Source organism: Hyperoodon ampullatus (genome assembly GCF_949752795.1).
Source record: "Hyperoodon ampullatus genome assembly, chromosome: 10".
NCBI lineage: Eukaryota > Metazoa > Chordata > Mammalia > Artiodactyla > Ziphiidae > Hyperoodon > Hyperoodon ampullatus.
The window spans coordinates 52153061-52179641 of NC_136923.1; the positions used below are offsets into that span (position 1 = coordinate 52153061).

The 26581-nt window shown below is 36.3% G+C and overlaps 1 protein-coding gene across 3 annotated transcripts in view; it reads right to left on the reverse strand.

Moving 5' to 3' along the window:
• Window positions 1-2257: 2257 nt before the first annotated feature.
• The window catches only part of PDCD6IP (programmed cell death 6 interacting protein), a gene marked incomplete at its 5' end in the record, with an annotated part of 66889 nt that continues 42565 nt past the window's right edge, over window positions 2258-26581 (reverse strand). For 2 of the 3 annotated variants that reach the window (XM_079713920.1, XM_079713919.1), the window contains 9 exons: window positions 2258-2936; window positions 3833-4032; window positions 5157-5280; window positions 12147-12241; window positions 13426-13560; window positions 13913-14161; window positions 19122-19291; window positions 20186-20297; window positions 24564-24741. In XM_079713920.1, the coding sequence (XP_079570046.1) occupies window positions 2762-2936; window positions 3833-4032; window positions 5157-5280; window positions 12147-12241; window positions 13426-13560; window positions 13913-14161; window positions 19122-19291; window positions 20186-20297; window positions 24564-24741 (1438 nt within the window). In that variant the 3' untranslated portion in view covers window positions 2258-2761. Of the gene's footprint in view, window positions 2937-3832; window positions 4033-4185; window positions 4191-5152; window positions 5281-12146; window positions 12242-13425; window positions 13561-13912; window positions 14162-19121; window positions 19292-20185; window positions 20298-24563; window positions 24742-26581 lie in introns of all 3 variants that reach the window. The other variant, XM_079713921.1, reaches the window with a different exon arrangement.

Genomic DNA, 26581 nt, shown 5'->3' on the forward strand with positions numbered 1-26581 from the left:
GGCTCTGTGAAAATTTTTTTTTTTTGTAACTACTTAAATTTGGGGAGAGATTATAAATTGCAAAGAAGTTGGGTACACAGATCTCACAAAGATTGACTGGTTTGCAGTGACATGACTATTTTTCTTAAATGTGAATAAAGACCAAGAGGCACAGGAGTAGACCAATACTTTACACCAGACTGAGAAGTCAAGCCATGTTAGTTTTTTCCCCACTTCAGACCAGCTCCTTTATGCAGAGCTTCATTACTTATAGTCCATTTTAAAATAGTATTCCAAAGCCTGACATAAATAAATAAAGTGTCCTCTCTTTAGTTTAGGAAGATAATCAAAAAGCCTAATTATAAACATAGGTACAACATACCTGAACCAGAGTGATAACTCTCTTACCTCTAAATAAAAAGCATTATCCACAACAACTTTTTAGGGTATTTTGTGGAATACAGGAAGTTAAGCAAAGGATAAAAAAGTCTGGTAACAAAAATCATCCCAGTGAGGGCTTGCTTTGCTAGAATGCAAAACAGACATAAGAGAAACTTCTTTCCATGAGCCACCTTAATGAAACTAGAGTCCTATGAAGACACATCCAGCAATGAAGGGCTGCAGAAATTTGGTCATCTGTATCTAAGACACTAGGTGACCAAAGGAAAGCATCCTCAATCATCTAAAGGATGGGTGAACCAACAAGAGGGAATAGGCCTGGGTTTGCTAACAGAGCTGAACGAGCTGGGTATGCTGAGGAGGCTACCACGAGGGGCTGTGGAGCCTCCTTCCCTAAAGTTTCTGAACCACCTTCCTGAGCCCTCTGAGAGCACAGAGGAGGCCTAGTCTAGCACAGGGAATGGGCTAAATGGCCTTGTAACTTCTCTGGTGGCCCTCCCATGCACTTACTCTTTTCTTTAGTGCCTTCTTTCCCCAAGAGAATATTCAGGCCAATTTTGTTTTTTGTTTTTTCTGCATTAGTGAGAATTATAAACTAGCAATTTGGAATACCCCTAATCTCACTGAGTATCTTACGATAGAAATGATAACTTGAGTAATAAGAAGAAGGAACTTAAGTGCCATTTACACAAGTCAAACAAGCCCATGTCATATTCTGATGATTCCACATTAATAAAATTTAGCTATGATATGTAAAAAACTATTTTTGCCAAGGTTTTAACTACTGAACTTTAAACCAATTTCAGTATTCCATGTAAAGGTCATTTATATTGAAGTAACATGCCTTCATGTTTTCTACATACAACAACAAAGTAAGATTTTTAAAAATATACACATATTTTAAACCAATTCACTCCCTTTACAATCACACCTTCCGTCCCACATTTAAAATATAAACCCAAACTGTCAAATGAAAACAACAGTGGACCAACTGATAGTATCATTTAAATGAAACAATAATTCAAGAGAAGGTTAGCATTAAAACTTAGAAAATAAACAGATTCATTGGACATCTACTCATATGTCTGGTGTGTTCTGAAATGAACCTCACACAGAACAGACCCCACTGGGATATGAGACAACTCATTCCTTTCTTTCTCATTCCATGAGGCATGTCGATGCATTCCACTAGGCAAGTCTCACTGAGGTTTATACAGTGATTAGTTTATCCTAACAGCGGAGACTAATATTAAATACACAGCCTATCCCAGAATTGGTATATGCTCCCAACAACTGTTTTTGTGCACTCCCTGAATTATAAAATAGTCCAATCTTTTAGGAGCATAAAAATGAAAGGGCTTAGATCTATTCATATACATTGTGCATTAAATGTTAGTAGGTTAAGACAGTAAGGTGAAAAAAAGGAATGGAAGGGTACAGTAAATTTTCTTTAAACAATTCCATTACATCAGACAGCACTGTTAATGACATGTATTTATTTTAACCAGATTATGAAAAAAAGAAAAAAAATTATTACCAGAATTTGTATCAATTTCTTGGAGAAGCTAATAATAAAACATTAAATATACATATTTACTTGTATATTTATTTGAAGAATCTTTGGTAGCAATTGTGTTTCTTCCTCATTATAGGATTTTTCAAAATAAATGTCAAAATTAATTTACTAATCAGCATATGAAAGATAAATTATGGTTATTATTCTTTTGGTTTTCCTATAAAATGTACTTGAACCTATTAACTTGCATTAATCATGCACTTAACTCATGATCTGTTTAACTTGTGTACACATAAAATGAGAGACTAATACCAGAAAGAAATTAGACAGGAATGAGAATCAATGACAAAACATAACAATGACAACTGTTCTTAAGGAATTTATTTTTAAATTATAAGATTTACAATGTTTTGATTATGCAAAATAGCATAATGAAAATTAAACCAAATCAATAAACCAAAAGAGAAAGAGAACTTAGTTTTCTTGAGTATCAGTACTGAAATCATCATTGTAAGCCTCTGATGTTCCAATAATGTCTTATGTAGAACTAAGTATAATAACTTCAAACGTTTCACTTGTGGGTTTAATTTCTCATTTTCAACTTTTATGAACTGTAATGTAATTTATTTCAAATCCTATTACACTTAGTCTTTATACTGCAACAGCAGCAAATGGCCCATGTGCAATCAAATGTGCAATCAAATGTGGAACTGGGGCACAGCTTCTAACCGCAGACAGAAATTACACACTGCACTCAGTACATCAGAGTACGTTATATTAACCAGAGCGTAGGGTTTAGTACACTTATTGCAGGGTTGGTATTTCTTTCCCTCTGAGCTGAACCAGCTGAGCTTCTGAGCTGACACACTACTGCTGTGGATAGTAAGGCTGCTGTGGGGGCTGAGGGAAGGGGTATGAAGGCTGCTGGGGTCCTGGGTACGGAGCCTGTCCAGGGCTCTGGTGATACACTGGCGGATATGGCATATTATACTGGCCGTACGCGTAAGGATTATAGCCCATGGGCATGGGCATCTGGCAATACCTGATGGGAAGAAGAACACAAGAAAGCTGGATTGGTAAATCAAACACTAGAAAATGAAACATACAATAAGTATTCTAAAATGAAGTTTTTTCAAGAAAGCCATTCAATGGCGAGAAAAAAACAGCTGTTTCAAGGTACTTGCTAGAGAAAAGTGTTCTATCCTGTTATTAATTGAAATTCAAGAAAAAAGTGTTGAATACCCCAAAAATAAGATTGTTGAAGGAAATAAGACTAAATATTCAACTATGAACAAGGAATAAAAACGGAGGCCCTTAAATCTAATGTGGCAATCTAAGTACACTTCTGTTTCACAAGATTCAATGTTCACTGTAAGGCTCAAAAATTTACTATTTACAAAGTTTTAACATTTGGAAGATACAATGTACTTACTAAGTTTGGAAGACATCTTAAAAGATAGTTAAATGTCTGGATTTTTAAGACTAAAAAAACTATCACAAAGGCAGCTGATCTTTAAGAAAACACATGCCATAATTAGATAGATTTCTATTTAAGAGTTGATCAGAATGCCAAGACATCAAAGTACAGGTATGTAAAGAAGGCCTTATCAACCTTGCTATTCTAAGCTCAGAAAAGGCACCTATATGTTTATCACCTAAATAAAGAAGACCAAGGAAACATTCTGAATTCCATACAGAAGAGATATATTTAATATAAACCCAGAACATAAAAACTAAAATTAAATAAGCCTGGGAAATGGCTATTCAACGACTCAAAAAAAGTGACTATAACTTACTTTTATTTCTATGTGAGCTGACAATGTAGCTTACTCTTTCATGACACCTCCATTCAGAGAAGGGGTGAGCTTGTTTTTAAAAGACTAACCAGAGCTAGAAACATTAGCCAATTCATTGGGATATACAAAGTTTCAGCCTTACCCGGGATACCCTGGATAGGTGGGGTATGGGGGCCCCTGGGCCTGCAGAGGGGGAGCTGAACCAGGAGTTTGTGATGGAGCTGGTGCAGTGGTCCCAGTGCTCGCTGGAGCTGGAGCTGGAGCTGGAGCAGTAGCAGGAGGAGTTCGATTTGCTGGAAGCACAGGAGGTGGAGGCCGGGCTGGGGGCTGGGGCTTAGGAGGCTGCAAGAAAAAGTCAGCACTGACAAAATGTGTCAGGTTTCTGTCAAATTGCTATCAATCAAAAGAAAAGGGCATATGAGAAACTCTAGAATCCAACCAAATATATTTCTAATTCCCATTCTTAAATGTGGGCTTATTACTCCAGAAATGTACTGTAGCTGAAAAATAATTCTCCAATTTGTGGATACTCCATAGCCACTGCTCTTTCCCTGATGCCTAATATTTATCATTTACTGTTCATTACTGCTCCCATCAATGGTTAGACATCTGAGGTCAGAGGACGGAGCAGGTCAGGTACAGTTTATTCCTGTTATCTCTTCCTGGCCCCATGAATTTTCATATGAAAATTTTTAAACACCAGAAAACGTAAAAGAATACTATTATAAACAATCACACTTTACCAATTAAATTAATTGTTAATATTTAGCCATCTTTGCTCTATCTATAGCTATATCCATATATTTATCTATCTATATATTTGCAGAACCATTTGAAAGTTAAGTTGCAAACTTCAGGACACCAGCGCAAAAGACTTCAGCATACAAGTCCTAATATTCTCCTACATAATCACAATACCATTTCACCTGAGAAAATTAATAATTATTTCCTAATATCATTGAGTATCCACTCCACATTCAAGTTTCCCTATTTTTTTACAAAAGCTCTTCTAGGCGTTTTTATAAACCAAGATCCAGCTGAGGTTCATGTATTGCATTTGATTATTATGAATCGTTCCTCACTTTTAATCTAGAATATGCCCCCTGCCTATTTTTTTCTATGACATTTGCTTTTAGAAAAGACCAAGCCAGGTGTCTCACAGAATATTCCAGTTCTAGACTGTCCAACTGTTCCTAACAGCACAATTTAATTTCTTGTTTTATCACTGTATTTGCTATGAACTGAAAGGTGATTCTAAAGACTTCATTAGATTTAGTTATAGGCAAGAATCCATGAGTGATGCTGTACTCCTTATACTGCAAAACATCAGAAAGTTGAGGTTGGTCACCTGATCAAAGTGGTGACCACCAGACCTCTACAATGTAAAGTCTGTGTTATCCTTTACAGCAAGCAAGCTGTCAAGAACACGTAAAACTTGCATTTTAAAAATGTGGTTGCTTACTGACCGGCATGCTTCTCGGTGCTGGAGTTGGAGGCGTTGGCGTGTGTCCCCCTGCTGGAGAGGACTGATACGCAGGTGTAGGAATTGAAGGAGCACTAGGTTCTCTGGCAATGCTTTGTTGCAAGTCCCTTATTAAAGACAGAAGTGTTAGAAATTAACACAATTTTGAAAACCAACACATACAAAATACCAGATGTTTTTCTTACTTTCTTTTCTTCACGTATGAAATACAGAAAATATACTCAAAACAATGATGGTATTTTAAAATATACTACATTTCTGTTCTTGACTAGAACTAACTGAAATCTTCTTTCTTCCTACTATTGAATAAAATAAAGTTAGTTCTTATTCTGTTTCTGAAGACCAGGGAAAAAGGTAAACTTTTTCAGAGATCATAGTTAGAGCCAGACTAAGGAACATGTCAAACTGAGCAAGTGAGCCTAAGAAATTGCCCTCTCTCTAACAGGAGGTCGTCCCCTAGATGAGAAACTCATAACATAATAATCTAAAAATTATCAGAAAACTACAACTGTACATAGTTACCTAGCTAATATTTTAATTGCTGTATTGTATCAGTGTTTACAAAAAACAACAACCTATTTGAAACCACTGAGCAAATTTCTTGATGAAAACTTTAAAACCACTGTGCAAATTTCTTGATGAAAACTTTCTGAAAGATATTCGAAATGTGGCACCAAGATAGTTTATGTTAAAAGATACCTCATAATCTATTATTAAGGTAAATTCATTAAAGATAGAGGTTGAAAGGACTATTAAAATACAATATTAAAATTTTTGTTAATATTTTAAAGTCTCCTCTAACAGTAAATTGGAATCTCACTAAACAAAAACCCTAAAGTAAAGTACACTCTATGAAATTCTTGGTATTGATCAACTTCTCACTGTGCTGATTCACATGCACAGAGCAGTAAACATGACGTGTCCTGAAATGTCTGCAACAAGACCTACTGTCTTGATGTAACAATTAACAGCAACTCTGAGTCCCCCAGACCACACTTCCACTGTCAAAAACAATCCCAGTTGTAAGATAAATTAGACACTCCACATAGAAAGAAAACTTACACACATTCATCAAGAAATCAAAACTACTTCTTAATGTTTGTAAATTTGTAATAAATGCTTACAATATAAACTATAAGTTTTTAGTTAATATTAAAATTTGAAAAAGGTCAAACTTTGAAACATCTAATATATGTGTGTATATATGTAACTCACATATAGTAAATATATTTAATATTTTAAATATTTTACTTATTTATTACATTTACAACTATTTAATTAGATTTTGAGTATATTTAATCATAAACACAGTATCTAGCATGTATAATTATAATATATTATAAAGCATATAAGACATAATATTTTTTCCTTTGATAGACTCCAGAGATGGTTGCAGTAAATAACACATTTATAGGACAAATGAGAATTTCCTATCCACTTACTAATTATATAAATCAAAGCTATTAAATCACAGAGCCATTTCTGTTTGTTTCACAAACTGGGCTTCTCTGCAAGATTGAGTCTGAACAAAGGGTTCTATGGCTAAAAAAACAAAAAAAGGCCAGGAGTACAGATACAATGTCAAAAATAAAGTTAGACTAGTTGGTGGTACTATAAAAAACATGAAATCCCTACAATTATTTAGATTAATTTAATATAACTTTCTGAAAAGGTAATATATTCACTTGATTCAAAAACTAAAAAGTGACAGGCCACTATCTACAAATTCTCATTCCACCATTCACTACCACAAACAGACAGCCAATATTTTTTATTTCTTATGAACCTGACCAGAGCTCCCTTATCAGAAATAAACCAATTCAAATGTGTGTTTTAATCTTCTCCCTTTTTACATAAGAAGCATACTTTACACTGTCTGTAACATTTTTTTTTACCATTAATTATTTCTCTCAGAGGTTTTTCTACATGGGTAAATAGAAAACATCCTTTTTTTCTTTTTTTTTAAATAGCTGCATAGTATTTCACTGTACAGATGTAGCTTTATTTCACCAGCCCTGGACATTTGATTTGTTTCTATTCTTTTACTGGTACAAGCAACTTAGAAATGAATTCACTGGTACGTCATTTCTAGCATATGCTAGCATATGTCATTTCTAGCATACACCCTCAGAATAAATTCTCAAAAGCAGACCTTTCCAGGTCCCACACAAGTGCCCCACACAAGGACTGCCCCAATGTGCCTTCTCACAGCAACGGATGAGACCTGCTCCCGCACGTGTGCCAATAAAGCATGTTATCAAATATCCAAATTTTTGCCAATCTGAAAAATGTTGTTTCTTTTTTTTTTTGGCCATGCCACATGGCATGCAGGATCTTGGTTCCCCAACCAGGGATCGAACTCGTGCCCCCTGCAGTGGAAGCGCGGAGTCTTAACCACTGGACCACCAGGGAAATCCCTGAAAAATGTCATTTCAGAGTAATTTTAATTCATATTTATTTTATATTGAGCGAGGATAGGTATTTTTTCATATGCTTAAGAACCACTCATATTTCACCTGCAGAATTTCTGTTCACATCCTTTCCCAATTTTTCTACTGAGTTTTTTCCTCCTCATTAGTATCTAGGAGTTCTTTATAAATTACGTAAATTTGCCTTTTGCCCATGAATAAGTTTCAAATATTTTTCCCCAGTTTATTACATTTTGACTCTTATCATGTTATGATGAACTTTTTTTTTTTATGGCTTCTGGGTTTTAAGTCAGAATTACAAAGACCCTTCCTATTTCAGCTTTACTAAGAAATTCTCTCATATTCTCTTTTTCATTTCATTTTATACATTTCAATTATGACCCTTTTGGAACTTATTCTGAGGTAAAAATAACTTTTGTTTTCTAAATGGCTGGGCACTTGCTTCTACCTTCTTCTGACTGATTTAGGATCTTTTTTTACACTAAATTCACATATGTATTTGAATCTACTCCTATCTTCTATTCTGTCTTTGGTCTAATCATGTGCCAGTATCAATGTGTTTTAATTAGAGACAATATTACATATTTTAATATCTGGCAAATTACTTTCCCCTTACTGTTATTATTATTCAGTTTTCCTGGCTAATCTTGTTTAACGGTTTTTCTACCTGAGCTTTAGGATCAACTTGTCTAGTTTTACATGAAAATCTGTTGATTCCTTTTTAAATCAAAATTATGTTGAGGGACTTCCCTGGTGGTCCAGTGGTAAAGAATCTGCCTTCCAATGCAGGGGACGCGGGTTTGATCCCTGGTCAGGGAACTAAGATCCCACATGCCACAGGGCAACTAAGCCCACGCGCCACAACTACTGAGCTTGCGTGCCTCAACAAGAGAGCCTGCATGCCGCAAACTACAGAGCCCACGCACCACAATGACAGAGCCCACGTGTCCTGGAGCTCCCACACCACAACTACAGAGCCCATGCGCCCTAGAGCCTGCGCGCCACAACTAGAGAGAAGACCAAGTACTGCAACGAAGAGACCACGTGCCGCAACGAAAGATCCCATGTGCCGCAACTGAGACCCGATGCAGCCAAAAAAATTAAAAAATAAATATTTAAAAAAATTATGTTGAATACATAAGTTTCTTTTGAACTGACATCTTCATGAAGCTGTCTCATCCTATCTAAGGACATGATACGCCTTTCAGCTTGCTCAAGTCCTCTTCTGTGTCCTTGAATAGTGTTTCAAAGTTTTCTTCATACAGGTCTAATAAATGACAAATTTATTCCTATGTATTTTATCTTCCTTATTGCTATTTTAAGTGAAGTCTTTTCCTCCATTATATCTTCTATGTGCTTATTTGTATGAAGGCTATTGGTTTTTTAAAAATATTTATTTATTTGGCTGCACTGTGGGACCTTTCTTTAGTTGCTGCATGTGGGATTAAGCTCCCTGACCAGGGATCGAACCCAGGCCCCCTCCATTGGGAGTGCGGAGTCTTAGTCACTGGACCACCAGGGAAGTCCCAAGGCTACTGATTTCTACAATTTTTTTTTTTTTTTTTTTTTTTTTTGCGGTAAGCGGGCCTCTCACTGTTGTGGCCTCTCCCATCACAGAGCACAGGTTCCAGATGCGCAGGCTCAGCGGCCATGGCTCACGGGCCCAGCCACTCCACGGCATGTGGGATCCTCCCGGACCGGGGCACGAACCCATGTCCCCTGCATCGGCAGGTGGACTCTCAACCACTGCGCCACCAGGGAAGCCCTCTACAAATTATTTTTATAATCACCTATCTTCAGTAACAATTCCTTTATTATTTGCAGAATTTGAGGGTTGATTCTTTTGGGTTTTCAAGATATATAATCATAAAGTCTGTAAGTAGTGATAGTTTTACCTCCACCTTTCCAATTTTTCTATCTCTAATTTCTTTTTCTTTTCTAATGGTGTATCTGGTACTGCCAAAATAATATGAAATAACAGCATTGATAATGGGCATTTGTCTTTAGGGAGAATGTTTATAGCGTTTCTCCATTAACCATGAAGCTGAGTTTTGTGCAGATATAAACAGATAAATAGATCTATTGTATATATACATGCATACACATATATTTTCATGTTAAGGAAGTCAATTAATTCCTATTTTGAGTACCAGAATAGTTATTTTCTCATGCTTTTTCCTCATCTATGAAGAGAATATTTTTCTCCTTAGATGTAAAAATACTGAACCAATCACTGCATTACTGGGATAACCACCCACTCCCCCTTGGTCATGGTTCTTTACTAATATACTGGAGAATATCAATGGTAAGTATTTTATTTAGAAATTTTGCATCCATATTCATAAATGAAACTGGTCTGAAGACTTTTGTTTTAATCTTTGTCAGATTTACTTATCAGTAAAACTAACTTGGAGGGTTTTTTTTTAACCTCTAGAACCATTTAAAAAGCATTCTAATTATTTGCTTTTTAAAGGTTTAGTAGAAAAACTGAAAACAACCAGCCCTGCTCTTTCTTGGCGGGTGGAAGAAAGTAGCTCTTAACTTCGCCCACTTCTTCAATGGGAAACTGTTTAAACATGGACAGAGACAAGAATAATGGTCAGGTCATCTGAAGGGCTCAAGAAAGGCTCATGAGTATAATAGTCTCTGGGTCCTTTACATTCATTACTAATTGAGCACATGGCTCTGTATACACCAGAAGGACAGGTTGACTGGATATAAAATCTTAGCCTCACATTTGCTTCCTTTGAGTTCCAACAAGCAATCATTCCACTCTCTTCTAGCATGCAGTGCTGCCAGCCTGAATTTTTTTCACCTTTTATAAACTGACCTGATCTTTTTGCCTGACTGCCTTAATAGGATTCTACCATTATCTTTTTTTTTTTTTTTTTTTTTTTTTGCGGTACGCGGGCCTCTTACTGTTGTGGCCTCTCCCGTTGTGGAGCACAGGCTCCGGACGCGCAGGCTCAGTGGCCATGGCTCACGGGTCCATCTGCTCCGCGGCATGTGGGATCTTCCCAGACCGGGGCACGAACCTATGTCCCTTGCATCGGCAGGCAGACTCTCAACCACTGCGCCACCAGGGAAGCCCCATCTACCATTATCTTTTAAGACTAATAATTTATATGCTGGAGTATTGACAGTTCTTGTTCATTTCTCCTGACCATATGATATACCCTTTCAACAAGCCTTATTTTAGGAAAATGTTCTTGAGTAATATCATTAAATATTCTGTTCACTGTTTTGGTTTTTCTTCTTTGAAGGGAATTCAATTTTATATATATTGGATCTTCTCTGCCCACTTTCTCTAATCCTTTTTAATCCTTTCTTTACTTTGGTTTCATTTTCTTGGATTTCTTCTTTTCTACTTTGTGCTCTTGTGTTTTCTTCATCATCTATCCTCCGTTTTGCTCCTTCCCATTTCATCTTATACCTGTGATTGCTTTGTTCTTCTCTTCCACTTGTTTCCTGAATCCCGACACCTCACGTTTTAGTGCCTCCTGTTTTCTTACCATTTTCCTTGAGTTCTGGCACATGTTTGTGGTGATCCTTAATGATTGTTTCCTAGCCTTTTCTTTTCTTTTTTTTTTTTAATTCATGGTAAATTTTTCATCTGTTCTGTGACATTATTCTGGTGAATGTTCTTCATCTACTAAGTTTCGTAAAATTTTGTTCTCTTTCTCACCTCAACGAATATAGTATCTTTGTATCGATGCTGTGTCAACTCTCTATTCATTACTCCACATGGAATGAGTCCTATGTTACTCGCCCAGCTTCCCAATAGACCCCTGGAGAAAGTGACTTTGCTGACATTTTCTGAGCTATAAACCCTCTCTCCCTCATGTTCTGTGCCTCTAGCTTCATGTAAGGAATCTATTTGCCACTTCAAAGTAAACTGCTTATGTTTATTGGCATTTCCTAAGATCTGTTACCCTGAGCTATTCTGCTATCACTTCTGTGACATCACTGTTCTTCCTACATCTAGAGTTTCCACTCCTTTTCACCCTTTTGTTCTCAGATCATGCAGTTGTTTCCTTGTTGCTTTGTAAAACACCATGGAGGGGACTTCCCTGGTGGTGCAGTGGTTAAGAATCCACCTGCCAATGCAGGGAACACAGGTTTGATCCCTAGTCCGGGAAGATCCCACATGCCACGGAGCAACAAGGCCCGTGCACCACAACCACTGAGCCTGCGCTCTAGGGCCTGCAAGCCACAACTGCTGAGCCCACATGTCACAACTACTGAAGCCCACATGCCAAGAACCCATGCTCCACAACAAGAGAAGCCACTGCTCGCCACAACTAGAGAAAGCCCGCGTGTGGCAAAAAAGACCCAACACAGCCAAGAATAAAAAATAAATAAATTTATAAAAAAGCAAACAAACAAAGAAACACCATGGAGGAAAGGAAGGAAATTGCCAACTCACACTGCCAACTCACCACAAAAGTCTCCACATATGATTTTTTTAAAAGAGGTAGCAAGAATATTATTTTTTTAAAGAAAAATACTTCAAAAGTACAATTTAATACACAAAATAAACTTACTTTAAGAGTTCATCCCTCTCTGTCTTCCGTGCAAATACTATATCACTGCATTTGTTCTGGAACCTGATGAGTATTTCAGTCAGCTCATTGTAAAACTATGAGCAAAGAACAAACACAAGTGATAAACCAGAACAGTTTTTAATCTAAGAGGAACACAATCTAAAACTCTTTTGTCAATAACAGTTAAAGCTAAAGAGCTAAAATCCTCTGCATGAGAGACAGTCATACCACTTAAGTCCAGTAACTTAATATTAAATATGACCTAAGATTCCCTAAGAAAATAAAAATAATAAAATCATCGTTAGAAAGCACTGTCACCAAAAATTAAGTGGCAACAAGTTAAAAGTTTCATGATCGTGAACAAGTTCCCAATTCCTAGAGAAAAGTCAACTTCTTAATAAAGACTCTAAACCTATTTAAGTATCAGATTTGCACATTCACTTCAGAAACGCAGGCATCATTTCAGAAACCCTCAGAAGAATTTCCAAAGGCACTCTGGTAATTTTCTCAGCTTATCTATTTCAACAAAGCATTTTAAACCGAATTAAAATGGCATTTTACTATCCTCTCTCTTTGGAAGGCTTTGGCAGTATTTCTATGCTCTCTTCAGAGGGTTTTACATTATATCTACTGTATTTACATCAAGGTAACTTTATTAAGTGATCATTATGGAGTTAAAGTACCAAAAGGAATTATGTATTGGAAAAATTTAAAAATCACTTGTTCCCTCAAAAGCAAAGTAATTGGTAGAAACAAATATAAGCATTTCCCTAAAATATCTAAAGGAAAGGCAAGAAAATACTTAAACTTATTTAGTAAGCACTCTGAGTCATAAGCAGATCACAAATCTATCATAATCCACACCACCAGCACAGAATATAAAAGCCATACACACCCCCTTCCCCATCACATATCGGCTTTGACTACTACTCCTGTTCCCTCCTAATTCACTCAGATTGGCCAACTTTCTACCCCAAAACAAGGTGTCACTGACCTTTTGACCTCTCTGTGCTAATTCCTGCTACCTGAAATGAATGCCTACACACCTTCTTTCTGCCTGGTGAAATATAAAATTCATTCTGCAAAGTTCCCATGAAATACTCCCACCTTCATTAAGCTTTCTCCCATTTATACCAAAGCTCTCAGGAGCCAAAGTCATTAAAGCTAAGAAATTCAAGACAGAATGATTTGGTCCAACTGGAAATACCAATTAACTTCCCAAACTATATCCTCACATCCACACTGGTTAGTTAGCTCTTGTTTCTTTTGTGCTTCATACCTTTGTGCCCTCCTTCAAATTAGCTACAAGTTCAACAAAGTTGTCATACGCAGCAGCTAAGTTCTTCAAAACTTCTTCTCTTAAATTAGCTTCATTGTTAGACTGTTTCATTTTTGAAAATTCCTGGTGTGAGACCTTGTTAAAAGAAAGATTTATGCAGTTACACTTATTTATCAAGTTACTATAGCTCATGACATTTGTACTGATACTTTCCCAACTATGAAAATCATATATGATTTCATGCAGTTATTACTAGATATTTACCTAATATATTCCTTTTGGAGTAACACAGTACTTTACAGCTTTCCTTAAGTAAAAAATACCATAAATTCAGTGGGCATGAAAATATAACCAATAACGTTTACAGATTTCTATTAATATGTAACATTTGCAAAAAACACAATCCTAAATGGATACAGATTTAGTCCAGGTTTATCCTTCCTGTAATTTTTTTAATAAAAATCTTATTAAAGTATATAAACTTTACCTGAATATTTTTAAGAAGTCCTTCTTGTTTCTTTAGAGATTCTTGGACTTTAGTTGTAAGACCCCCATAGATTCGATCCAGTTCAGTAACAGAAATAGCTTCTTCATTTATCACACCATCTTGAGCCAGAGCAGTCAAAAATTTGCTCGTCATGTCAAAATTCACTGATTTCAGGTCATTCTCCAGCCCCTCTCTTTCCTTCTTTACTTCATCAAGATTTGTCAGTAAGGATTTTAAGACATTTACAACCTAAACAATTTAAAAAACTTAGTTTAACTGCCCAAAAAACAGAAGCCAATTTCAAGAAAGGAATTATACACAAAGGTTCACCAGGGTCAGGGAGAGACAATCTCTCAGAGAGCCAAGTATAAATTGTACATCAGGTTTATTTAGATACAGACATTGCTGTACCTTTAGTGGATTCAGATTGCAACAGCAGCAGCAATAATGAGAACAGATCTATTCAACATCTATTATGTGCCAGGCACTGTCCTAAACACTTTACAAATATAATTTAATGTATTCCTTACAATACCTCATAGGGTATATATTTATTACCTCTATTCCACAGATGGAGAAATTGTGTCCCAGAAAAATTAAGTTAACATGCCTAAGGTTACACAGCTACTAAAAGGAGCAGAGGTGAAATCTGAGACCTAAGTCTGCCTAACTCCAAACCAATCTCTTAACCTCGCTACACTACACTGCATCCTTGTCACGAGGTAGAGGAAAGTATATATATATTTTTTTAAATATTTATTTAGTTTAATTAATTTATTTATTTTGGGGCTGCGTCGGGTCTTAGTTGCAGCATGTGGGATCTTCACTGCAGCACACAGGATTCTCTCTAGTTGTGGCGTGTGGGTTTTCTCTCTCTAGTTGTGGCACGTGGGCTCCGGAATGTGTGGGCTCTGTAGTTTGCGGCACACAGGTGCTCTAGTTGAAGCGTGCGGGCTTAGTTGTCCCGCAGCATGTGGAATCTTAGTTCCCTGACCAGGGATTGAACCCATGTCCTCTGCATTGGAAGGCGGATTCTTTACCACTGCACTACTAGGGAAGTCCCCAGAAGGTATGTTTTTGTCAAGTAAAGAGATACCCTATTTTGCCGACCTAGCGAGACTGAGAGAGAGAGAGACATGGAGACAGAAACAGAGATATGGATATATACGGAGAGAGCACTCGAGAGAGACAGACAGACAGACAGACAGAAAGCTATAGCTGTATGTTTCTTTTACATCCTGGGAGAGAACGAGCGGGCGGGTTCTGTATCTCTGTTCGCATCATGAGTTCTGCCTCTTACTCGGTCCAGGCAGTCTCTGACTAACACCCACATGATTCATAAACACCCCGTTGTAGTAATAGTGTTACAGAGTGTTCAAGCGCCCTCTAAGGCCACACACGAGCTGCTCCCTTTCACTCACATCTCTTCACACTTCTGCTAGGACCAGAAGGGAGAACAGCAACCCCAAGCCCCCTATTCTGCTTGCCCCAGGGATGCTCACAGAAAGAAAGTGGGGAAAGACAAAGGAAGAAGGGGACGTCCATGAAGCCCACCTACACCTCTGTCTGTCTTCTTACCAGCAGCACTTCCAGCTCCAAAGGATCTGCTCACCTACTGCCTGTTTCTAAGAAGCTCTGTCCGGCTCTTCAGTCCACGGCCTTAGTTAGCTCCCTGACAAAAGGGTCCAGAGTGACCTTCCCATGTGAAAACCAAAGCCCTGAGGAAGTCTCAAGTTTCTTCTACATTTTGGCCTCTGTTACCACCGTATCTCTTAAGTGTCCTTCCTATCTTAAATTCAGTCTCTTAACATGCAGAGCAGTGCAAAGAAATGGTCTTAGAGGTCCAAGAAGCATTAAACCACAGATACTCTAAAAGGAAGGAAGAGGAGAAAGAATCATACCTGGATGGACATGGCAAAGTCTGTTAAAGGGATCTAGTAGAATTTGATGTTAGACAAAGTGGAGCAAAGTCTTGCTTCCAAATGACTTCCAGGACATATTGTTAAATGAAAAAAGGTACAAAAGCGTTATGTATGGTATGTTGCATTTTGAGTGAGAAGGGAAATCAGAATATAAAGCTATACACACACATAATATATGATATGTATCTGTGTGCATATGTATTTTTCACAAAAATAAAAGCACTGAGCACAAACCAAAGACTAATGAGTACTGTTACTTACATAGAGCAGATGGGAACAAGGTAGAAAGAAAAGGGGTGAGATTTCTCTGCATGAACCTTTTGAATCATGAACATTCTTTTACACATCCAAAACACAAAATTAAATCAAAACGTGAATACAGAAACAAATGAAACTAGTTGTCTAACAAAGTGAAATATGATGACATAGAAAAAAATACTTCAACTCTGACTACACCCCCTTAGTGAATATAATGGGCTTAGTTACTGTGTAACCAAGGGCAGTTTACCTGGAAAACTCAATTTTCTCATCTGCAAAACAAGAATAAGAATAGTACCTATATATCAGGACTGTTGTAAAGACTGAAATAATCCATATAAAGTGCTCAATGTAATTTCTAACATAGGCTAAATGCTCAGTCAGTAGTAGCCATTATTATTAACTGTTAGTTAGGTTTCATGGTTTAACTCTATACTTCACGTGCATTGTGGACTAAAGAGGCTTAGGCATCTGAGCACTCAGACAAGAACAGAGTAACAACAAGGAACAGACCAAGAATTAAGTATCCCTTATTTTGCTGAATTGTAACTATTTCTGTAACTATGTGACACATTTTGTATTGGGGGGATATAACAGCATATAAATTTGAAAGGGCTGTGATACTTTTATCTGTTGGCATATTTAAACTGATAATGGAACCTCAACCATGACCATGACCCTATGTGAAGGTTGCTTGGCTATTAGGAGAGTAAGAAATGTCATTTTCCTCTATATATAAGTTATGTCTAACAAAAGTTAGAAAATGTTTAAGTAGCCAAGTGAAATAAAGCTGGGGGAGAAATAGGAATATGCAGAATTGGTCTTAAAAAATAGTCTAGTAAACAAAGCTGAAAGTCAGGAACACTAACTATTATCTTGAAATAGACTGACTGTCTCTTACATAGTATAAAAACGAAGATCCTCTAAGTACCTAAAACCAGATGCCCAAACAGAACAAAGACAAATAACTAGTTAGTTGGCCTGTTCATAATGAAAGAAAAAAATAGCCCCACCTGTTATGCTTGGACCTCTTAATAAAACATGTACTTTGTAACACTTTAATAATCAGCAGTTCAAATGGTTGAGTTTTTCTCATAAAAACTCTGGCTAATGTGTCACCAACTACAATAACAACTATCTGAAATAGCTTTAATAAATACATGATGTTTGCCTTTTCTGATAAAGGCACATGATGAATGAATATTTAGAACACTGAAAATTGTTGATTACCTCTATGCAGAAAATCTAGTTTCAGTAAAATAACTTCATATTGACTGTAAAAGTTTTCTTCCCCTATGTAATACCACTGTGAATTAACAAAGCAGCTATTACTGAATAAAATAACGTATCAGTACATGCTCATTCTGATTTTGCTTAGCAAAAACCATTTTTGCTTTTCTACAGAAAGCAGGAGAATAAAAGGACAAAAGCCCTATAAGTTCTGAGTCATGCATGTGACACTAAAAAGAAAAAACGGGGATACTAAACAGAGATGTTTTTTTCTAAAATAAAAAGGGGCCAGAACGTGTTGCTGTTCTATGGGTCTGCAGGCTCTGTTCTTCACAAGTTAATCTTCTAACCACCTTCCTTTTCTCCCCCACATCCTCAAAGCATCTAACTGACAGTCACTGTTCCCTCAGGCACCCCTGCCTTGAGACGCAGGCTCTGTGCCCATCCACCAGCGCCGTCTTCTCTTCACTTCGGGGGCTGCTCCCACAGAACCTCAGAAGCCACTCTGGACACACCCACGCACTCAATCTTCTCGAATCCTACACATGTCCACTTTCCTGCCTGTCTACTGTGCTCATAAAGTGCCAATTTCTTAAGCCTCCTAAGCTTAAGGAGCTCCAAATGCTGGAACATAACTACTTCGTCACCTAAATTCTCACAGTATAGTTGTGACACTTTTCAATTTCTACCCTGTATTACAGTAATCCTTGTATACGTCTCATCTTCCACCCTGGATTGTGAATTGAACGTAAAGGCTGGATATTATGAGCATCTAGCATAGTGCCTTACACAGTAGCTATCCATTAAGTCTTGGCTGAGCAAATACATGAAATGCTTCTGTGCAAAGACAAATAAGGAATGACAATGATAACTTCTGAGAACTACTATTCCAGGAAATTCACCTTTTTCAAGAAGTTTTCAGCACTATCTCTTGCCCTTTGGCTTATTTTCCTGTGTGCTTCGGGTCTCCTCTTATCCTCCTACACAACTTCACAGTGTTCAGCCCACACTCTCCCCTTTGGGGACTTAGCAAATCACACGCCCCACTACTGATTTTCTCCTTCCTGTCACCAGTAGAAATGTCATGATGACGTTATCCATTTATTAGATTAACAAGCACACCTTGACAACTTTCCCTTCAGAGGTACTCCCAATGGAATATGGTGGAAGGTGGTATAGAATGATGTAAGAAACAAAGAATCTGTGGTCAGAAGACTATCTGGCCAATCCAGTCCTTCCACTTCAAGGAAGTTCCTATACTTCCAAGCCTCTCCCTTTTACAAAATTTGAATTAAACCTGTGAACATATGAGGTACCTAGAATACAGTACCCAGTTCACAGAAGGCATTCAATAAATGGAAATGATTACTACAAGATAGTAGTATTGGGCTTCCCTGGTGGCGCAGTGGTTGAGAGTCTGCCTGCCGATGCAGGGGACACGGGTTCGTGCCCCGGTCCAGGAGGATCCCACGTGCCGCGGAGCAGCTGGGCCCATGAGCCATGGCCGCTGGGCCTGTGCGTCCGGAGCCTGTGCTCCGCGGTGGGAGAGGCCACAACAGTGAGAGGCCCGCATACCGCAAAAAAAAAAAAAAAAAAAAAAAGAGATAGTAGTATTATTAATATAATTACTTTTTACACAGTGTATATATCATGCTACTCTAAAAATAACCACCTCAATGTACATCAGCATTTTTAAAAAGGTGCCAGTAAGAAAAAAAATTGGTAATTCATTGTATATAATGGCTTGAACATAGTTTTCATAAGCAGATGATCACCCACATCAAAACGCATGTCCTCACCTCGCTGCCCTGCATGGTCTTCGCTGGGTTAGCAGACGGGATGGCAGCGTTCAGCTCCAGCTCTGGCTTACACAGAAGTGCAATGGTGTCCCGGTGAGCCTGGTAACGCTCTTTCACCTGTCCATCTGCTTGCACAGCTTTATCCAAAACAGTTCTGAAGTTGCCTCCCTCTGTGGAGGGGGAAAAAAAAAATGTTACCAGAGCACAGTATTGATTTTAACAGTAATGTATATGAGCTGGTTGTACTTTTAATTCTGTTCTCCAACTTTACTTGTTTCCCCCTTCGATAAGTCCCAATTCACTAGATAACAGAAACTGAGCTCCTATTAGTCTTTGCATTTTCGGTTTTGGAAAAATGACAAAATCAAATGTAAAGCAAAAGCACAGTTATACCTTAAAATACATTTGCGGTTACTGTCCACCAAATAAAAGCCAATCGACATTAGTCTAATCTTTTCCTACAACTTGTGAATATAGAAAGATAACATTCACTCCAAAAATTGTTACAACTTATTTCAAAAGTATTCCTCTCTCAAAGGATCACTCCTTAAATCTGACTTAAAAGAAAGGCGGATATGTTTTTAGAAAAATCTCAACAGTATTAATTACTTTTACAGAGAAATAAAACAAGTCTAGACATCATTTATCTTAATAAGCATAAAATCTTAATATTCAAAGTCTTAAAAATAATAATTTGGTTTCAGGCTAACTGTTAAAACTCATCTTTTACTACCCACTACTAAGTGAAATGAAATTACAAAACCATATACATAATACAATCTCATTTATGTTTTTAAAATATGCATAGAGCTTGGAATAGGAAATGAGTGTTATTACAGGATCATTTTAATTTTTACTTTCTTAAGAATTTGAACTTCTCATAATGAATGTAGATTACCTTTGTCATTTTTTGTCTCACACGGAACTGAAGAAAAACACCTGGATTTTCATAATAGCAGTTTCAATAAAAACACATTTACATCAGAGCCTACTTCAATCAAGCAAAAAACGTGGATCCAAACTGAGAACTTACTCAAGTCAAAGTCATTTATGCACATTCTTACCTGCTCTTAAGGGTTTATAGAGTTCATTGGATGGCGTCCTTTGCCAGCGTTCCTTGAATTTTGCTCTTAAATCATTGTCAGTTGTTTCTTCCTCATCCAACAGTCTTAATGACTTTTAAAAAGAAGGTAAAGCAACAATGAAATATTTCTAGTGTAAAAAATTTAAAACAGTTTTTAAATGATCATACTCAATACAGGTGAGAATTAGTGAGCTCCTACAGTACTGGTTAGAATATAAATTAGTACAATAATTTCTGTTGCAGAAACCCAAGTTATATTTAACAAAAAATCTTGTAAAAATTTAAGACTAGGTTAGCCATTACCTTACTCAGTAAAATTAAGAAAGAAAACTAAGAGATTATGCACATCCATGTACCAAGACTACTTTAAACAAAGATGTTTTTAAGATTAAAACAAATAGAAAGCCTTTAGACCACTGAAGCCATAAACAAAAGAGAAAACTGATTAATTCATGAAAATAAAAGATTTAGACTTCACTCCCAATACAACAAACTGAAAATTAACATATTAAAAAAATGCCTTTCTAATGCATAGCTGAGAAGACAGGATAGTACAGGGCCTGAAACACAAGTGCTAATCCACCAATGGACACAAGTGCTAGAGTCAACGGTATCTGCTAATTCCTGACAGCTTAGAGGTCTGCAAACTTTTGTGTCAAACATTAGGGTAAATATTTTAGGCTCTGTGGACTATAGTCTCTGTCACATCTTCTTCTTCTTCTTCTTTTTTTTTTTTTTACAATTCTCTGTAAGTGGTAAAAATCATCCTTAACTAGTGAACCATATAAAAACAGGCCACAAGGTAGAACTGGCCTACACCTCCTACACATTCTCTAATGGCTTAGAGTGTGAATTTAACAGAACATGAATAGGAGACAAGAAACACAGGTGGAGTTAATAAGAGGAGGAGGTTAGATCAAGGGCATGATCTTCCCTCAAACTGGGTCACTTCCAAATGGGTGACACTCGGTGGACAAATTTTTAAAAAGGAAAACTGCCCAAGAGAAGGGAACTTACCTGTCTGAATCTTGGCTCTAAATAGAAAAGAAGTATCACCTTAAGATTCCTAATCAAGAGCCTGAACTTAGAACTGGAAATCACAATACCTGTGTGACACAAAGTCCTAAGATGAATTTCAGAGTAAAAGATTAACCACAAAGAAAAAAAAAGAAAAAGAAAAAGCCCTCCAAATTAACAGTCTTAATATACAGGAACACACCAAAACAAAAACAAAAACAAAACAAAAAACACTGAAATAAGAGGAAACAAACCACAATTAGCAAAAAATCAGCAAAAATAACAAATCATGAAACCAAACCACAAAGACCACAGATACTAAGATGATAAAATAAAGAAAATAAAATAAATATATTTACTATGTTTAGAATAAGAGATAAAAGTATGACAGGAGAAAGAGAAGAATTGAAAAAGAACCAAATAAAATTTCTGGAAATGAAAAAAATAAAAAGTTAGGAAGTTAATGGATAGTTAAAAACTGCTGAGATATAACTGAAGAGAACCAGTGAACTGGAAGACAGACCAGAAGAAATCACACAAGATGAAGCACAGAGCAAGAGAGAATATAAGTGGTTAAAAGACATGGAAAATAAAGGGAGAAGATTTAACATCAGAGATCCAGAAAGAGATAATAATTAGAATAGGGAAAAAGCAATATTGAAAGAAGTGAAAACTAAGAACTTTCTGGGATGGATAAAAGACACAACTCCTCAAATTCATTGGATCCAACAGCGTATCAAGCAATTTAAATGAAAATAAACCCACACACAGACACATCATAATGAACTTTAAAGAAGAAAAATAAGTGCACAACTTCCATGCTGTTAAAAAGAAAAGAAAAAAAAAAGAAAGAAATGGAGGAAACTCAATAAAACCAGGAAAAAGTGAGGGTGAGGAGGGACAAAAAAAGAAAGAAATCAAAAGAGTGAGACAAGCAGAAAATACAAAATATAGAAGAACATGATTCCAAATATATGAATAATCACAGCTAATATATACGGATTTAACCCTCTACAAACAGAGATGAAGACTGTCAAACTAAAAGAAAAGGAAAAACCTTACTATGTGCCATTTACAAAAGACACAACCATAAGGACACACAAGTTGAAAGTCAAAGACACAACAAGAAAACTACAGACCAATATCCTTTATGAATATAAATGCAAAATGCTCAACAAAATACTACCAAACCAAATCCAGCAGCACATTAAAAGGATTCTACACCATGACAAAGTGGGATATACTAGGAATACAAGGGTGGTTCACATCAAAGAATCAATTAATGTAATACTCTGTATTAGTAAAATGAAGGGGAAAAAACCGATATAATCATCTTGAGATACAGAAAAAATATTTGACAAAATCCAACACCCTTTTATGACAAAAACACTCCAAAGGCATGATTCCATTTATCTGAAATGTCCAGAATAAATACATCCATAGAAACAGAGATTAGATTTGTGGTCGCCAAAGCAAGGGGGAAGGGAGAATGAGGAGTGACTCAACTCCATGAGGAGTTAATGGGTACAGGGTTTCTTTTGGGGGTGATGAAAATGTTCTGAAATGTTCTGAAATCAGATTGTGTTGGTGCTCACACAATACTGTGAATGTACTAAAAGCCTAAAGAGGTTAAAATGGTGAACTTTTATGTTATGTGAATTTTATCTCAAAAAAAAAGACACATGTAGTTGTGAGATTAATATAGGTGATTTATTAAAAGAACCAATTAGGCATCTTGGAAATGAAAAATATGGGGGAAAAAACAATAAGGCACAGCTAAACAGCCAATTAATAAGCTGGATGGCTAGCCTGAGACAACCTCCCAGAAAGAACAAGAGCACAAAGAGAAAAAGTAATAGAAACTTTAAGAGGTGTGGGACTTCCCTGGTGGTCCAGTGGTTAACCATGCTCCCAAGTCTCCATGCTCCATGCTCCCAATGCAGGGGGCCTGGGTTCGATCCCTGGTCAGGGAACTAGATCCTGCATGCTGCAATGAAGATCTCGCAGGTGGCAACAAAGATCCTGAGTGCTGCAGCTAAGACCCGGTGCAGTCAAATTAATTAATTAATTATTTTTAAAAAAAGAGAGAGAGATGTGAAGAACTGACCCAGAAGCACCACCATCAATCTAACAGGAATTCATCAGGAGAGAATGGAGGAAAAAAGAGTAACTGAAGAAACAGAATCCATGAATCTAAGATGGAAAGGGCCCAACAGCTCCCAAGTGAGATAAATTTATCATTTAAAGAATACATTAGTGGACACTTTAAATTTTCTCAAAATCAAGACTAAAATTAACTCTGCTACCACAGTGATAAACACTCAAAAACAGTATCAGCTTCACAACTAACAACTTACTTAAAATGAGACTCTCCAAGTACAACTGACAGAATAACAGTGACTCTGACTCTAAGGCTGTTAGGAACATCAAATAAAATAAATAAAAATACCTCATATTAAGATAGGCAGACAACAGACATATCATATACACTAATAAAGCCAGTTTCTCCTTAATTATGAGATGAACTTTTTTCACATTAATATTTGTTTTACTTTAGTTAATCCTTTAAATAACCCTGGAAGGTATATATTCTTATCCCCAAGGTTCACATTGTCATAAGTACTTAAGTACTCCGTCTTTGCCCCAAAGTACTTGGATATGATGTAAATACAACATCCTCTGATAGTTAATTGAAAGATCAAAACATGAATTAAAGCACTGAGAACAGAAGTCACCTAAAAAAGATGTGACTCCTAAACTGACAAAAGCCAAAATAACCAGCCTGAATATATTTATAGCTAAAGAAACAAATGTATCAATTAGGGGAAAGAGGTGAAAGCACAGTAAAAGGAGAATAACATTGGCAAATAGTTGTCTTTAGCCAAAAAACTTGAGTGTTCTATTCTTATTGATAAAATCTCCTTTCTACTAAAAGATAGGTATGGTGGGCTTATAAAACATTTGATAGCCTAACTTCCTTAGTCTGATTCGTTGTTCACCAGAGACCTAATCTTTCATAGGAAAAAAAATCATTAATTATGAAAAGCTTGAACAGTTTGTGTGACAGTAATTTCTCACAGTATACTAGTTTTACACAATGGTCGTACGAGTTTCAGTAATGTGCATTTATATACCCTTAAGACACATATGACCCCATTTTCACTCAGTCAGAATTCCTCTTGAGGCTGAAGAGCAGACTCTGTCTGGGCCACAGCAAACTAACCTAAATGATGAGTGCTACCTTGTGAAATCCAATAGGAAGAAGCCTTGAGTCCTAATCCCTGCTGAACACCAAGGGGCTGGAAAATTTTTACTTGAAAAGCAAATCTCGTAAAACATACCTCATCTAGGATTTCTCTATTTCTTTGTAGAAGTTCAGGTAGCTCTTTGATCAACTGATCAATAGTCTGGATGCCTCCCTGTTCAATCACAGATGTGGACTTAGTCAGTATAGACTGAGGTACAGTATCTCCAGATATATCTTCAATTGCTGCTGGAAGATTAAGTGAAGCTAACACCCTGAAAAAATGAGATAGTATGTCATCTAGAGGTCTAATCTTCCTTTAAAACACTGATGTCCTATATCCAAATCAATAGCAGCAGAGTTAGCACTCCAAAAAAGTGGGTAAGCCCTGTCAATGGAAACAGAAAGCAAAAATAGAGGAAAAACAGAAAATCAGTGATTGATAAAATTAAAACAAAATCATTAAAAAGTTAAGTTAGGTTCACAGTTCAGAACTGAAAGCTAAAAGGTAAGAAATATGCATTAAAATATACTAGATACCTTTGGCTCACAGGTAAACTTAACTTCTTTCAGTCTAAGTAATTAAAAGTCAAAAATTCTATTTTAAAAATGCAATCTTTTATCACACTCCTGATTGTTATACTGTCAGTGACAAAACAGAAATAATACACAAAATGGTTATAATTTCATATCATCTAAGCAAGATTTCAAGAGTACATAGTTGGTCTATGTATTAATACAGCATCTTCATCTGTTCTGTTTTGTGGCACAATAACTATTATTCTATTATTTCATTTACATAATGGAGGGGATGTTAGAGTAAACTTATGTTGCTTTCTCACTGGAAAAAGTAAAATGAGGTCAAAACCTATGCATTCATCAAAATTAAAAACATGAAAAAGCAAACAAAACTAGGAAAAAATTCTCAGTAACATTTCTGTTAAAGGACTTGCCTCTAAAATACGTAAAGAACTCTTTAAAAATTATTAAAAAGAAAAACTCAGTTTCTAAAAACGAGCAAAAAGATTTCAGCAGACACTTCACAAAGACATATGAATGGCTAATAAGCACATGAAGAGTTGCTCAACATCGTTAGTCATCAGGGGAATGAAAATTAAACCACTATGAGATACTGCTACACAAACACTAAAATGGCTAAATTAAAGAGATTGACAATCCTAAATTCTGATGAGGATGCAGAGCAAGTGCATTTCTCAAACAGTGCAGGAACAATGACTTTGGAAAACCATCTGGACATTTCATATGAAGTTAAACATACACTAACCATACAACTCAGCAATTCTAATCCTAGGTTACTCACCCAAGAGAAATAAAACAAGTCCACACAAAGATCTGTACATCAATGTTCATAACAACTGAAACGTCCATCAAAAGGTGAAAGAATTAACAAACTATTTAACCATAAAAAGGAATACTGCTCAGTAATAAAAAGAATCAAACTGATACATAAAACATAGATTATGCTAAGTGAAAGAAGCCCAACACATTTTTAATATATACTGTTACATGCTGTGCATACTGCAAGTATTGCATATTATATATACTGTAGCAATACTATACACTGTATATAATGTACTATCAATATATATCATATATAATGTACTATTTACCGTATATAATGTACTATATACTGTCATGTACATATTGCACGTTATAATGATTACATTTATATTAAATTGTATAAAAGGTAAAACTAACCTATGGTGACAGGGAGCAGATCAGTAGTGGCTAGAGGGTAGAGGAGGAGGAATTGAACGGGAAGGCATGAGGGAATTTTTTAGGGTGATGGATATGTTCTCTATCTTGATCATGATGGTGGTAGTTACGTGGGTATACATATTTATCAAAAAGAATTGAACTATACACTTAAAATTGGTGTATTTTATTGTGTGAAAATTATACTTAATATATATTTTTTTAAATGTATTATTTTCTTAGCTTCAATCCACCAAAAACAAAAACTGTTTCAGAATACTGAATGTGCATGTATCTTAACCTTGAAAGTTCAGTTCTACTTTACATTTCCCTCAAATAAATATCTCCTAAAATACAAATTAGTGGTCAAATATTTTCACTTTGTTTCAGTAATTAAAT